We start from the raw sequence: 15994 nt of genomic DNA, 5'->3' as shown, positions 1-15994 counted from the left end.
TGAACACACCACCTCCAGTACATGGGGTCAGCGCCCTACTCCTTGAGCCACAAGCACCACCCTCCATTTGCTTTCTTATTTACCCTTGAGAAACTTCTTTTTTTTTTTTTTTTTATATTTTTTTGTTGTTGTTCTTTTTATGGCCAGGGCTGGGTTTAGAACCCACCACCTCTGGTATATGGGGCCGGTGCCCTACTCCTTTGAGGCACAGGCGCTGCCTGAGAAACTCCGGGCTTTGATCAGGTTGGGCTGGAGCAGAGACCACAGGGATCCCTGAGCAGACAGGTCACAGCCCCTGTGGGAGGGTCCTCTGTTGTAGGAGACACCCCCATGTGGGCGGGGCCTCTGTTATAGGAGACGCCCCTGTGGGAGGGGCCTCTGTTGTAGGAGACACCCCATGTGGGCGGGGCCTCTGTTATAAGAGACGCCCCTGTGGGAGGGGCCTCTGTTGTAGGAGACACAGAAAGGTGTCCCGAGGCTTGGCCCCATGACCGTGTGAGGCTGGGCAGAGGCTGTCCCCGTTCACAGGGTGTGCGTCCCCGAGACACCAGTAGGAGGCCGAGTGGACTCTGCTCAGCTTTTCCTCTGACTCTCAGCGAAGTCTGCTCCTGGAGTCCGACACCGGGATTGGGACCATCACAGGACAAGTAGACGAGCCATTCCTTAGGCTGCCGCCACTGCCTCTTCCAGGATCACGCCCCTTAAATGTCCAGAGCACGATTCCCTCTTGAGAGGTTATCACTGTATTTATCACAGGGAGTTTTATAAAGAAATCCTGTAGAGGGGCAGTGCCTGTGGCTCAGTGAGTAGAGTGTCAGCCCCATATACTGAGGGTGGGTTCGAACCCGGCCCCCGCCAAACTGCAACAAAAAAATAGCCGAACGTTGTGTCTGTAGTTCCAGCCTGTAGTTCCGGCCTGTAGTTCCAGCTACTTGAGAGGCTGAGGCAAGAGAATCGCCTAAGACCAGGAATTGGAGGTTGCTGTGAGCTGTGACACCAAAGCACTCTACAGAGAGCGACAAAGGGAGTCTCTGTCTCAAAAGAAAAAAAAAAGAAAAAGAAAAAAGAAAAGAAAAGAAAAGAAATACTGTAGCTAACCTTTGTTTGAACAGGACTGTGCCTGGAGGTGCAACAGCCTTGTATATGTGGCGACTCAAACAGTGAAAAGCTCTGCCTGCGTTTTCCCCAGGTACTAACTCTTTCTTTGTAACATAGAGAGAGAGAGAAGGGTCACTTTAGTTAAAGGTGATTTGGGGTGATCATCATCACAATGTCCACCAGTGATTTGCTGTCCAAGGGAACCAGCATTCCTCATGGATGACTGAATTCCTGAATTACACGCCTCCAATCATTTTTGTAGCACCATTCAGGTTTTTTTTTTTTTTTTACTTTTTATAAAATTGCTATTGTACAAAAAAAATTGCTAATGTACAAGAAATTATTAGATCAAATTATGCCTGAAAGATAAGAAAATAGACATTGATTTTTGTCTATTTTGAATTTGTTTGCTGTGGCTTATTTATTATTCATCACTTTTTGTAAAAATATAATTTTTACCTCCCTTTTGGTGACAGTTGTGCCTCTTGCTTAGGAGTCACTTCCTTGGCACAAAAATCCAAAACCAAATTAAATAAGAACAGGGCCCCCTGCAGCATGGGGAGTCCTGAGGTTGCTCCTGGAGGTACCAGAACACCACACAGACCAGAGGTGGCTGTTTGTGAAGAGCAGAGTCTGTCTCCTGGGGAAACACACAGACGCCTGGAGTGCATAGAGGAGTCTCCAGTCAGCCCATGACACGGGATTCAATCCCCAGGCCCCTGAGTCCCACACAGCGGCTGGGTGATTTCTGGGCAGCTGTCACCCGTTATCATTTTAGTAAGATCTTAAACAATAGACATTATTACCTAATGTCTAAAACAATAAACACGTTCATGTGTAACACAGATGCAAACAATAGTCTTCAATGCCAAACCATCACTGCCCCCTCCCCCTCCTGTCCTCACCTACCCCTTTCTTCAGCCTCCTTGGGGCCACCAGGCAGCTCAGCTCATTCTCAGCCAAACACCCCCTTTCTGTGACCTGGAGCATGTCTCTCACATGATATGAACAGTGACGCTAAAGGAGTCTCAGGGCGGCACCTGTGGCTCAAAGGAGTAGGGTGCCAACCCCACATGCTGGAGGTGGTGGGTTCAAACCCAGCCCCAGCCAAAAAACAAACAAACAAAACCCTGAAAAATAAAATAAAACAAATAAAGGAGTTTCCACTGAATATTCACACCCATAGTGTCCAGGCCATTCCCTGAGTGGAGATTTCCATTTTATCTTTTGCAGCCAAATTCACCTCTTTCTGGAAAAACGCACTAGGTTAACCATTTCTCTGTGAATGGGGAGAACATAATCCCCATTCACAGAGGGGCTGTATGGAGGGAGCCCCGCACTCCCCAGGAGGTGGTCTCAAAGTGCACAAAGCTTGGCAGTAGGAAGAAGGCTCCTTGTCCTCTGTGATATCCAGATGTGATATCCAGATGTGCCCAGAGCAGAGTTCGCTGGAGCTGAAGCCTGGAAGCCCACCCCAATCCCAGTCCCCAGGCCCGTGTCCCCCATGCACAGGGCACTCCCGGCCCTCCCTCCCTCATGCTGCAAAATTTCCTTCGACATGTCTGGTTGCCAGTGTGTCTCTTGCTTGTCCCTTGCTGTTGTTATGCCCAGATCTTGAAATCCCTCACAAAGACCACTAAGGAGCAGAGTCCAAAAGCAAAAGAGCCATTTATTCACAGACTCGAGTCTGGGCTTCTCATTCCTGCCACAGCAGGAGGGCAGAGAGAAGCCCTGACCTCAGAGGGAAGAGCAGTTTTAAGGATACAGAAAAGAAAAAAGCCGGGGGGGGGGGTGTAGGGGCTTAGGGACCTAAATAATGTTTGAGTTGGGCTGATTGCTTAGGGGAAAGATTTACTACTACTGGGGCCGAGGGTGGGGGCTGTTATCGAGGGTGGGGGCTGTTATCGCTAGGGGCAGACACTCTGGAGCCCAGGGGTGGAGGAGGAAGCAGGTTGCCTATCACCTTTGGTACGCAGCTGTAAATTGAAGGCTGTGGGGCAAAGTGGAGTCAGTGAAGGCTGTGAGACAAAATGGAGTTAGTTTTAACAAATGGAGTTAGCTTGGTCCTTTCACTGTCACCCAGGTTTGTGACTCACATGCCTAAATTGACACCTGTCTTTTCCTCAGGCCTGAGCCCAGAGCTGCCTCAGGAGCACAGACCCAGAACAAGTCAGTCCTGGGATCAGGTAGGATGTCCTGCGGGGAGGGTGAGGGCCTGCTGTGAGCACCAAGGCCAAGCAGCTGGAGGGAGCTGGAAGCCACCAGGGAGCCTGGACCTGGGCTGGAGGAAGAGAGGGAGCAGAGCAGGGACTTCCAGCCCCACTCAGCTGCCACCCTGGGGCTAGGACCCTCTCTCTGAGGCCTGCAGGGGCAGCCGAGGCTTGGATTGGGGCAGGGAGTCACATGGGTCACAAGGGACTCTGCAAAGTTCTGAGGCTGCCTCCCCCGCAAGAACACCTGAGTGAGATGCTGGCCACAGGTGTGCCCTGTGTCTGTGGTGCCCTGTCGTGATCTAGGGCTGGGAAGGGGAGCGAACCATAGTGGACTTGGTGGGGAATGAGGAACATACAGCATAAGAGAAGACACGGAAACCAAGGATGAGATTGGGAGGGCTGACGGAGCTGATGGTTGCAGCCAGCCCCAAAGCACATAATCAGCTTTATGTTATAGTATCTTTACAGGGTTGTCCAGAGGGAAGTAGCATAGACAACATGGGGAAATAGCATAAACAGAAGACATAATTTTGGTCCTACAGTACAATTGGAAAATATAAATGACTAATAAAAACAAATCATCATGTTAATGGTTTCTACTCAACTTCATTAACGAATGACAAGAAGTAAGAAGGGCAAGAACTGGAGGATCTCAGGATAATTGATGAAACAAAGGAAGAACTACATGATTTAGTAGTGTCTACTGAACTTCATTAACAAGTTACAAGATCACAAGGGTCTCTGCATAGTTAACTGGACAAAGAAAGGGCTCCATGACTTCTGGCAGAGGGAGCATGAAGACAGGAAACTGGCAGCTTTGGGAATGGAGGAGCAGAGTTGGGGGCTCATTCTCTGAATGTTCCCCAGGCTGGGAGGGCTCTGCCAGTCTCACAGCCTGCTCTGCACAGTGCCTGACACATCCTTTTCAGGAAGGACAGATAAATGCCTCCAGGCCACATATTGCTGCAGAAGTTGGGGACAAATGGATGATGAGGCCTTGTCCTAGCTGAGGGGAGCCTGGAGAAGGCTGAGGGAGAATGAAGGGACCCCAACTTGGCCTCTAGTGCTTGTCAAGACTAGATCCTCCCAGTCACTATGAGGCCCTGTCCTCACCTCACCCACTCAAAGTGGAGATAGGGCAGATCCTGACACCCTCAGGTGGGAACCCCTGGGGTTCTCATACTAGGAAGGGCAGTCACTCCTGGGTCTGGCCCTATATCCTCAGTATCCTCAAAGGCTTTGATCTTAATTTTTAAAACCCTCATCAAGGAGTTTCAATCCCCACTGCAGAGCCGTGCTGTGCAGGAACATAGGAGTCCCAGAGTCCAGAACAGGGCAGAGTGCGGGGAGGAGGCAGCTCAGGGCACAGATTTGCATGGAGGCCCCTCCCCTGAGCAGGGATAAGAGAGGGTTGGCCAGGCCCAGGGGTGCTCTCAGGGGCAGCGCTCTGGGGTCTCCACCATGGCCTGGGCTCTAGTCCTCCTCACCCTCCTCACTCAGGACACAGGTGACACCTCCAGGGAAGGGGCCTGGGGGACCTCAGGCCTGTCCCTGTTTCTGCTGCTCCTGAGGTTCCCCTGGGCCCAGCACTGACTCACCAGCCTTTGTTTTCTTCTCTTTTCAGGGTCCTCGGCCCAGTCTGGCCTGACTCAGCCTCCCTCCATGTCCGGGTCTCCTGGACAGTCGGTCACCATCTCCTGTACTGGGACCAGCAATGATGTTGGGAAGTATAACTATGTCTCCTGGTACCAACAGCGCCCGGGCACACTCATGAAACTCCTGATTTATGATGTCAGCACTCGGCCCTCTGGGATCCCTGATCACTTCTCTGGCTCCAAGTCTGGCAACACGGCCTCCCTGACCATCTCTGGGGTCCTCGCTGAGGACAAGGCTGATTATTACTGCTGTTCATACAGGAGTGATGGCACTTTACACAGTGGGGCGAGTTCATGGGGAAGTGAGACCAAAACCTGCTTTGAATTCACTCAGGTCCTCACTGCTAAGCTCAGGCTTTCATTTGTTCTGTTCTTTGATATTGTTTTATTTGGAAGTAATTTCATGTTTAAAGAAATTTTGACAAAAATAGTATAAAAGACTCCTTAGTCATCTATTTTGAGAATACCCAATATTTCCCATAATGCTTTCCCATAAATGCTTTGTTCCTCTCCTTCTTTTTGTGTATTTATAGATACATATTTTTGGATATCTGAGTTATATATGTACAGATATAGTCATCATTCTAAACACATATATTTGTTTGTGTTTATATATATCATATATACACACCCACACACACAGGCACATGCATACAAAGTTTATTCATTGTCTAAACCACTTGAAAGTATGTTGTATCCATAAAGCCCCTAGCCCCAGGAGGCCCCTATGGCTCAGTGAGTAGGGCACCAGCCCCATATACCCAGGGTGGCAGGTTCGAACCTGGCCCCAGCCAAACTGTAACAACAACAAAAAAATAGCTGGACATTGTGGTGGGTGCCTATAGTCCCAGCTACTTGGGAGGCTGAGGCAAGAGAATCGTCTAAGCCCAAGAGCTGGGGGTTGCCATGAGCTGTGATGCGACGGCACTCTACCGAGGGCAACAAAATAAGACTCTGTCCCTAAAAAAAAAAGCCCGTAGCCCTTTATATTTTTGGAAGGAATATAATACATGTTCTACAAATTCACCATTTGTAAAAGATGAAGAATGTGCAATTCAGTGGCTTATGCACATTTATGGGTATACATACCCCTTAACACTCTCTAATCCCAGCCCATCTTAAGACCCATAACTGAAGCACCTCCCCCCCACAGATGTCCCCACACCTGTCCCCACTTCCTCTGTCTCATCCCATCCACACTGTGTGATTCTGTGGAGGTTCCCGTGGTGGGCAGGCCCCACACCCTACAGTAGGTGGCCCTCTGTCCCAGCTTCTTTGACTCAGCATAATGTTTTGAGGCTCACTCACACAGCAGCATCCATCAGATCTTCATGTGCAGTTTCCACAGATGTTAACCTGTGTGTGAATGTGCCACATCTGGTCAGCTCCTACCAGCTGACCGGCTCTCCTTCAGCCCAGGTATCTTCTTCTGTGGCCATCCAAGGGCAGAGTGTCTGTACAGGATTGAAGGCAGGAGATCTTGCCGACACCATGACTTCCCAAGAAGAAATTCAACTGTAATATTCATTGTTAGGAACAACATTGGGAGAAGGCAGGTCTTGATCCTGCTCTCACCCTGAGGCCTCCCAGGAGTTCCCCCATGGGGTGCACCTTCCCTGCTCCCCTCCTGCCTTCTGAGAGGCACTGGCTGTGTGGCAGTAGCAGGGAGGGATCATAGTCCCAACTCGGTGTCACCAGGGCAGCAGGAGAGGCTTTGCCTGCCCCAGGCTGCGTCTGTGTCTCCTCCTGTCTCCTTCAAGAATTCTGAGTGACCTGGTGACCATGACCTCCAAAATGGGGATGAAGTCTCTCCTCTCTCCTTATTGCACCTGTTCACGGAAACCTTCCCTCTTCTAGTTGTGTTCTGAAACCCTCCCTACATAGTCTGCCAAACTACAAGAATTCAGGTCCAATCTATTTTAATTTTGTCTATTTATTTTAGTGTGAGATGTATCATACCTAAATAAGAGTCTATGAGATGAACAGTTAGAATTATGAAAGACTCGAAAATACATCCTGTGTCCTCCCTACATCTACTCACCCAAATCACCCCCCATGTCAGTGCTCACCTGAGCAGGCTCCAGCTTGTGCCCAATACCTCTGTCTCGTTCCTTTACCTGATTTTCAACTGAGCATCATCCTCTAGGACACGTCTAGTGCTGGGCCAGTGAGTAGCCACCAGCAGAAAGGGAGGACAATGTGACTGAAAGAACCAGACTAGCGCCATCTTAAAAGTTTCACTTTCCCACCCCCCACCATTTCACTCAGTAAATTTCACCTTTCAGGCAAGTCTAGGTGATTGCCCAGAATCATGAGATAACTGCGCACCAATCAGGGAACCCTCCCCCCACCTAACTAATCCAGAAGCACCCCCTTTGTTTCAAGCTGTGCACGCCCACCCACTGCGTGGGACCATAAAACCCCCCTGCTCCAGAGCTCCGCGCTCCTGGCTCTGATCCGTTGTAACAGAGACGCCGGGGTCCAAGCTCGAGGTTGCAATAAAACAGCTTTTTTGCTTTTGCATCGGACTCGGCTCAGGTCAGTGTCTGGCTGAGCACCCCGTGAGGTGACCAGAGCCTGCTTGAGGATCTAACCAGCAACTGACCTGGGGGAAAGGGCAGAGACCCCCTCCCCACTGTCAGGCATCTGCCACTGTTGGGCTCTGTCCAGGTACTGTGCATCTCCTAGGAGTTCTGTGCAGGCATCAAGTGATCCCCAGCTTCTTCTTTGCTCAGAATGCTTCTTGAGGAATATTCTAAGATCCCTTCCCTAGGAAGTAGAGAGGGAGAACATTTTAGAAGCTGAGGGGGACATGGGTCATGGCTCACGACCAGGACATCGCGGTGCGGAGAAGAGAGTGCAGAGATGAAGCTGGTAAGACTCTCCTGCAGGGTACATGTCATCTTTTCAGATCACACCAGTGCTGTCAGAAGTGTGTCACTGTCAGCTTTTCCAGAAATTAGCTGCACCTGAAAAACAGGGGAAGCTGGCTCAGTGGCTCATGCCTGTAATCCTTGCACTCTGGGAGGCCAAGGTGGGAGGATTGCTTGAGCTCAGGAGGTCTAGACCAGCCTGTGTAAGAGTGGGACCTCATCTTTGAAAAATACCTGGGTGATGTGACAGGTGCCTGTCGTCTGAGTTACTTGAGAGGCTGAGGCAAGAAGATCACTTGAGCCTAAGAGTTTAAGGTTGCTGTGAGCTATGACTCCATGTCATTCAGCTGAGGGTGACAAAGTGAGACTCAAGGAAAAAAATAAATGGGTGGAGAAGGGAACAGTGAGTGGAAGGGGCTGGTCAGAGAACTCGGCATCCACAATCACATGGGTCCCTGGAAGTGACCCCACTGTCTAGTCTTCCCATCCCCAAGCAGAGAAGTGTGTGTGACCCCCGTCCAGAGGAAACCCCAACAGGTCTAACCTGAACTCAGCCTCACCACCACAAGGGGCAGAGGATCCAGACTCCCACCTCCTCCCTAACTCTCAGCCTTCTACATCACACTCACCATCACTGCCCCAGCCAGAGGGCTGAGCTTCCTACAGGCCATCTCTGGTGGCTCTCACCACACATTTGGGAAGGAGCTGTGACATCAGATAATGAAACTCACTAATTCATGCTTAAAAAAGTGCTGCCTACCTTGCTGCTGAACATTACTATGGTCACCAGATGGCCAAGGGGAGGACTTCTGAGGTCACTGCAGTGATAGTCCTCAATGAGGCCTGGAGTACTTGTCCCGGGGTGAGTTCCCATACTCACTGGTCACTCCTTGGACCATGACAGTCCTGATGGCCATTCCAGAAAGAGTCCCAAACTTTCTTTGAAGGGTGGACTAGGTGTTGGCATCCCTGCATGGCTTCCCGAGGGAGAAACCCCACCGTAACTGTGGGATATTCAGAAATGAGGTACGTAGCCCTATTCTAGGGTGAGTCTGTGAACTTCATTGTCTGACCTCATGTGTTAGGACTAATCTAGGTAACTCTGGTCCCCCTGCTCCCTCCTTCCCAGTCTGTGCTGTTCCCTCTGCTCATGTCTCTGACATTCCTGTTGGTGGATGTGTGTTCTTAACACTTCCTGAAGTTGAGCGGAGTTTCAGGGAGGAACAGTCAGGCCTGTGTCCGTCACGTGCAATGCAGCCACTGAAGCTGTCTTCACCTGTTGCATTTTGACTGTGACCCACATGAGTGTGGCTCTTTGGACATGGGTTGCCTCCTATGCTGTGATGTGAGTCCTGCTTCCTCAGCGAGCAAGAGAAATTCATTGGTGCAAATGGTGCAGTGAAAGCAGAGGGGAACAAGTGAAAGGAAGTTCATGGTAGACTCTTCAGGGAATAAACTTCCACTGTCCAGGTTTTGTTAACAATTGAGCAGTCACTGAAGCTCAGAGAAGGCTCTACAAGCATCTTTTTCAAAACAAAAATGAACTTTTGAGCGCCATCTTGATCGTTCAAACTCATTGAACTTCTTGAACCTTTTAGCTAATAGCTTCCAAGAGGATTGCTCGGTTATGTTGCCCGTATTTCTTCTGTTTCTTCCTCTTTTGAGATTGAATGACAAGCATAAGGCATCATGCGTGATCCCAGGTCTGCCCCCCTATATTTCTCTTTGTTAGGGGGGGATCTTTTTCCCTCTCTGTGCTTCACTTTCATTATGTTCTGTTGCTTTGGCCTCAAAGTCCCTAAGGTTTTCTTCTGCCGTGTGTAAGGTGGTTTCAGCAGCACTAGTTTGGGTTTACTGTTTTTTAGCAGCTCCACTTTATTTTCTCTTGTATCACTGACTGTTTTTCAGGTCCTTTCTTACCATTGACTTCAACAGTGTTCTCTCTTGTTTCCCGGGTTATTTTGTACTAGCTGCTCTAAAGCCTCTTTCAGATAAGACCACCATGTGATCTCTGCCTAGTCACTTGTTGATTGCGTCTCCTATGTCACTTGATGTGCTCCTGCTTTCAGTATGTCAGGGGATTTGGGGTTTTATCACAGATTATTTCATGAAACTATGGGTCCTTTACATCATACATTGACAGTGGAGTGAGGGCAGGCAAAGTGCTAAGGGGAGGAAGGTTCAGGCTATAAATTCCAAACCGTCTTCTGTGGAGTGTGTTTTCCACATGTGTTGGATTTGACTCACCTTTGCTCTGGTGTTCACATCTCTCTTGTGTGTGCAGCACTGAGTGCTCTCCGTAGTATCTGAATAGGAGTCTCCCTATTACTTTTGCTCTCCAAGCCTTTCCCATCCCATCTATGCCCAGATCCATGCACACACAGGAATTCAGATACGAGGTACACACTGGAGTTTTGAGCTCACCCCAGAGTACACTCTCTTAGTGTTTTCAAATCCCTGGGCTTTTCCTGGTTGGTCCCTTTGTCCAAACACAGGAACTTTAGTTACTTTGCAGGACAGCAAGTTTCTTTGCTTTATTTCTTCTTTTATTATTGTTTTTTGTAGAGACAGGGTCTCACTTTATCACCCTTGGTAGAACCTCACAGCTCATAGTAACCTCCAACTCCTGGGCTTAGGCGATTCTCTTGCCTCAGCCTTCTGAGTAGCTGGGAGTACAGGTGCCCGCCACAATGCCCGGTTATTATTTGGTTGCAGTTTGGCCGGGGCCGGGTTTCGACCCACCACCCTTGGTAAATGGGGCCGGCACCATACCCACTGAGCCACAGGTGCCACCAGCAGCAAGTTTCTTAACGAACCCTTTTTAGGAGCCAGTTGTCAGGAGGGAAGGAAAATGCCATTGGGTATTGTGCTGCCCTCAGGGGAAAACAGTCCTTGTAATAAAAATGGAAATTTCTTGTTAATTCCAGTGTCACTGCTACCACCGGACAGAGTATATGGGAGAGTGTAAAATGGAGAGAGAGAAAATAAGGCAAAACAAAGTGTGAATTTTCCCACCCATAGTGATCATCAAAAACGTCCCCTCCCTCCCCCCAGTCTGATCAGCAGGGCTGTCCTGGTCACCTTCTGTTTTCAGGTTTGTGCCCCTTTAGCTGTGGGGCTGCCCTGGACTCAAGGCACAAGCACCAAGAGAGACTGGAAACCCCACAGTAGTTCTGTGCCATTTGAAATGCTGTGTCATTTATGTGTGATTTAATTGTCCTGGCTTCAAATGGCTGCTTCATGCACTTGCCGTGGTTTGATCGACGGTCCCAGAGGGGAGACAGGGCAGCGTGTGTTCCAGTGTGCAGTGGAAGCTGAGCTCGTTCATGGTCATGGGGACTGATGGTATTAAAGGAATTGTACCACTGGCAGCAGGAAAAGAAAACAGGGAAAGGGAAAAGGTGCAAACGTATTAGAGGAAATAAATGAACACATGTATTCGCTGAATGTCTGTGCTTGTTCCTCAGCGCAGGTGGGGGAGTCAGCCGGGCGGGGCCTGTGGGGTGCTGAGATGGGCGACCCAGAAAGCAGGACGCAGTCATCTCCCTGATGTTTATGGGAGATGAATCAGAGTACAATGAAATGAAATGTTCCCATCAAGCCGAAGTTCTTAGAAAGTGTGACTGTGGTGTTCACAGAAAGGTGTGGTGTCCACCTCCCCCTCCTGACCTCTGGTCATAGCCCCTCGGATCACCACCCTGCAGAGTGGACCTGGCCATCCTCATTTCCCAGGCTGAGAACCTGAGGCCCAGAAAGGACAAACCCCTGGCCACACCTGGGAGGGTGTAATTCAGAACCACAGACTCAGGCTCAGGACTCTGGCTCTGCTTGGGACACCTGGTTCCTCCTGTGTCCCCCTCGATGCTGCACAGGGCCTGTGGGTGGGTGGCCTGAGGTGACTGATGTGCTTGGGGGATTCAGTGCTGCAGATGGTTCAGCACAAACGGTGGGAGCAGGGATGGGGACCGTCTACAGCTGGGGAGACCTGACTCAGCACCATAGCAGGTGTTTCCACAGTGTGTGAGGCTTCATTTCCTAATAGTGGAGAGCCCCAATGTGCCTGTGCCCAGAAGAGGGCACTGCAGGGCTGTCCCAGGCCTAGGCAGGCCACAGAGACATGGTCATCTCACAGCAGAGACACTGAAGGGCCAGAAGCTGACTAGGATTGTTGTGCCCAGTCGAAATCCCCCAGAAAGACCACCAAAGAGCTGAATCCGATGCAAAAGTAAAAGAGCCGTTTTATTGCAAGTTTGAGCGTGGACTCCTGGGGTCTCCATTACAATGGATCTGAGCCAGGAGCCCTGAGCCCTAGAACAGGGGTATTTTTATAGGATAGCACAGCAAAGTAGGTGTACACAAGTTAAACAAAGGGATCGCTTCTGGATTGGTCACTACTGGTCCTGCCATACGGCCCATTCCAGGAGGCAGTTTCTGATTGGATGCTGATGACTCAAGGCCCCCAAACCAGCAATTCACAGTGACTCATTGGTTTTAGACAAAATGGCTCTGAACCTTAAGATGGTATCGGTCTGGTTCTCTCAAATATGGCATGGGTTTGGTTCTCTCATTCCCCCCTCCACTTGTAAATTAAAGGGCCCAAGTAGTGGGAAGTCAGCACATCTTTCCCTTCCATGTGAAACACATGTAAAACATTCAAGTTGCTGCCATCAGAACATGCAATTAATGAATTTCAACCCCCTGTGCAGAGCCCAGGGCTGAGTGGGGGAGGAGGCAGCTCAGGACACAGATTTGCATGGAGGCCCCTCCCCTGGGCAGGGATAAGAGAGGGCTGGGAAGGCCTGGGGGCGATCTCAGGGGCAGCACTCTGGAGATCTCCAGCATGGCCTGGACGCTGGTGCTCCTCACCCTCCTCACTCAGGGCACAGTTGACACCTCCAGGGAAGGGTCCTTGGGGACCTCAGGGCTGACCCTTTTTCTGCATCTCCTAAGTTTTCCCTGGGGCCCAGCACTGACTCACCAGCCTGTGTTTTCTTCTCTTTTCAGGATCCTGGGCCCAGTCTGGCCTGACTCAGCCTTCCTCCATGTCGGGAGTTCCTGGACAGTCGGTCACCATCTCCTGTACTGGGACCAGCAATGATGTTGGGGGGTATAACTATGTCTCCTGGTACCAACAGCACCCGGGCACACTCATGAAACTCCTGATTTATGATGTCAGCACTCGGCCATCTGGGATCCCTGATCACTTCTCTGGCTCCAAGTCTGGCAACACGGCCTCCCTGACCATCTCTGGGGTCCTCCCTGAGGACGAGGGTGATTATTACTGCGGTTCATACAGGAGTGGTTACACTCTACACAGTGGGGCGAGTTCATGGGGAAGTGAGACCAAAACCTGCTGTGAATTCACTCGGGTCCTCACTGCTAAGCTCAGGCTCTCATTCGCTGTGCTCTTTGATACTGTTTAATTTGGAAGTAATTTCATGTTTAAAGAAATTTTGAGAAAAATAGTATAAAAGACTCCTTAATCACCTATTTCGAGAATCCCCAATATTTAACATTTTCCCATAAATGCTTTGTTCCTGTCCTTCTTTTTATGTCTTTATAGATACATATTTTTGGCTATGTGAGTCATGTATGTACAGGTGTATTCACATAAACACATATACTTGTCTGTGTTTATATATACCATATACACACCCACACACACAGGCACGTGCGTACAAAGTTTACTCATTTTCTTTCTTTCTTTTTTTTTTTTTTGTAGAGACAGAGTTTTACTTTATGGCTCTCTGTAGAGTGCCGTGGCCTCACACAGCTCACAGCAACCTCCAACTCCTGGGCTTAAGCGATTCTCTTGCCCCAGCCTCCCGAGCAGCTGGGACTACAGGCGCCCGCAGTTTAATCATTTTCTCTCTTTTTTATTTTGAGACAGAGTCTTAGGCTGTCACCCTTGGAAGAGTGTGGTGGCATCACAGCTCACAGCAACTTCAAACTCTTAGGTTTAAGCAATTCTCTTCCCTCAGCCTCCCAATAGCTGGGACCACAGGTGCCTGTCACAATACCCGGCCATTTTTTGGTTGTAGTTGTCATTGTTGCTTAGCAGGCCTTGGCCAAGCTTGAACCTGACACCTAGGCTTATGTGGCTGGCACACATATCTCATTTGGCAGGGCTCCCAGTTCATTTGTTTTCTCAATCACTTGAAAGGATGTTGCATCCATAAAGCCCCTAGCCCTTTATATTTTGGTGGGAAGTATAATCCGCATTCCACAAATTTCACCATTTAAAGATGTGCCATTCAGTGGTTTAAGCATGTTCGTGGGTGTATACACCCCTTAACACTGTGTAACCCCAGCCCATCTTAAACCCACCACACTAGCACCTCGCCCCTTAGCTGTCACACCCTGTCCCCACTTCCTCAGTCCCCTGCCATCCACACTGTCCGTCTCTGTGGATGTCCCCGTGGTGGGCAGCCCCACATCTGGAGTCCTACAGTAGGTGGCCCTGGGTCATCTGCTTTCTCTCAGGATGTTTTCCAGGCTCACTCACACAGCAGCATCTATCAGAACTTCATCTGTAGTTTTCACAGATATTAATCTGTGTGTGAATGTGGCACATCTGGTCAGCTCCTACTGAGAAGGCCAGATGGGCCCCATCTTGCACTCTCTCATCCCACAACCCCCACTTTCTTAAGACCTGTCCCTGGGCACTTAGGCCTTGCAGAAATGGGAAGTGTTAAATAAACTTACCCTGTGGAAACAGGGCAGATTAGCCCAGGATGCAGGCCCTTGTAAAACACCGGGGGTTCTCTTTAATGCTGGATCCCAACCTGCCCTCTGCTCAGGATGCAGGTCATGGTAAAACACCAGGTGGTTCTCTTTGATTTTGGAATCAGACCCCCTGCCCTATAGAATTAAATTTGCGGTTTGAGTCTGTAAACTGCTTTGCAGTAGGAATTCCAATCCCCTCCCCAACTGAAAGAAGGGTATAAAAAACCTATACCTGTGTAAAGGGGGCCAAGAGTTTGAGGATATGACTCCATCTTGGTTGGCTAGCCAAGAAAGGACGCTAGACCTAATGTGAACTCAGAGTGTGGGCGTTTTCTCTATAGTTCTGTTCGCATTTGGGCACAACACAACCAGCTGACCGGCTCTCCTTCAGCCTGAGGTGTCTTCTTCTGTGGCCATCCAAGGGCAAAGGGTCCATACAGGATTGAAGGCAGGAGGTCATGCCATCACCATCATTTCCTAGGAAGAAATTGAACTATAATATTCATTGTTAAGAACAACCCTGGGAGAAGGGGGTCTTGGTTCTGCTCTCACCCTGAGGCCTCCCAGGAGTTCCCTGGTGGGGTGCATTTTCCCTGCTCCCCTCCTACCCTCTGAGGGGCACCGGCTGTGCAGCTGGAGCAGGGAGGGGCGGCAGTCCCAGCTCAGTGTCACCAGGTCGGCAGGAGGGGCTTTACCTGCCTCAGGCAGCGTCTGTGTCTCCTCCTGTCTCCTTCAGAATTCTGGCTGAAATGGCCACCATGACCTCCAAAATGAGGGTGAGGTCTCTCCTCTCCCCTTATCCTTACACCAGTTCATGGAAACCTTCCCTCTTCCAGATGTGTTCTGAGACCCTCCCTATACAGTCTGGGAAAGTACCAGAATTTAGGTGCAATGTATTTTAATTTTCTCTATTTAGTTTACTGTGAGCTGTATCATACCTAAGTAAGTTTGTATGAGATCAACAGTTAGAATTTATGAAAGACTAGAAAATGCAAATCACCTGTGCCCTCCCTACATCTACTCACCCAAGTCACCCCCCATGTCAGTGCTCACCTGACCAGTCTCCAGCCTTGTGCCCAATCACTCTGTCCCTTTCCTTTACCTGATTTTCAACTGAGCATCATCCCTCAGGACATGTCCAGTGCTGGGCCAGTGAGCAGCCAGCAGGAGCCAGCAGGGGAAGGAGGGACAATGTGACCATCTCAGGAGGCCCTTCACTGACTCAGGTCAGTGTCTGGCCCAGCACACCTGTGAGGTGACCAGAGCCTGATTGAGAATGTGACTAGCAGCTGACCCTGGGGGAAAGGGCAGAGACCCTCACTGTTAGGTATCTGCCACTGTTGGACTGTGCCCAGGTCCTGGGCATCTCCTAGGAATTCTGTTCTGACATTAAGTGATTCCCAGATTCTTCTTTGCTCAGAATGTTTCC

General features: G+C 49.8%; 1 protein-coding gene across 1 annotated transcript; it reads left to right on the top strand.

Annotated features, from left to right (window-relative positions):
- The first annotated feature begins 4318 nt into the window (after positions 1-4318).
- On the top strand, positions 4319-14293 carry LOC128588754 (uncharacterized). Its single transcript, XM_053595579.1, has 4 exons — positions 4319-4818; positions 4936-5361; positions 12844-13110; positions 14190-14293. The coding sequence occupies exons 1-4, from the start codon at positions 4773-4775 to the stop codon at positions 14291-14293; spliced, it is 843 nt and encodes a 280-aa protein (XP_053451554.1). The 5' UTR covers positions 4319-4772.
- Positions 14294-15994: the final 1701 nt, after the last annotated feature.

The sequence above is a fragment of the Nycticebus coucang genome, chromosome 6 (assembly GCF_027406575.1).
Source record: "Nycticebus coucang isolate mNycCou1 chromosome 6, mNycCou1.pri, whole genome shotgun sequence".
NCBI lineage: Eukaryota > Metazoa > Chordata > Mammalia > Primates > Lorisidae > Nycticebus > Nycticebus coucang.
The sequence above is the reverse complement of the archived record's forward strand: the minus strand, read 5'-3'. Positions and strand labels throughout refer to the sequence as shown.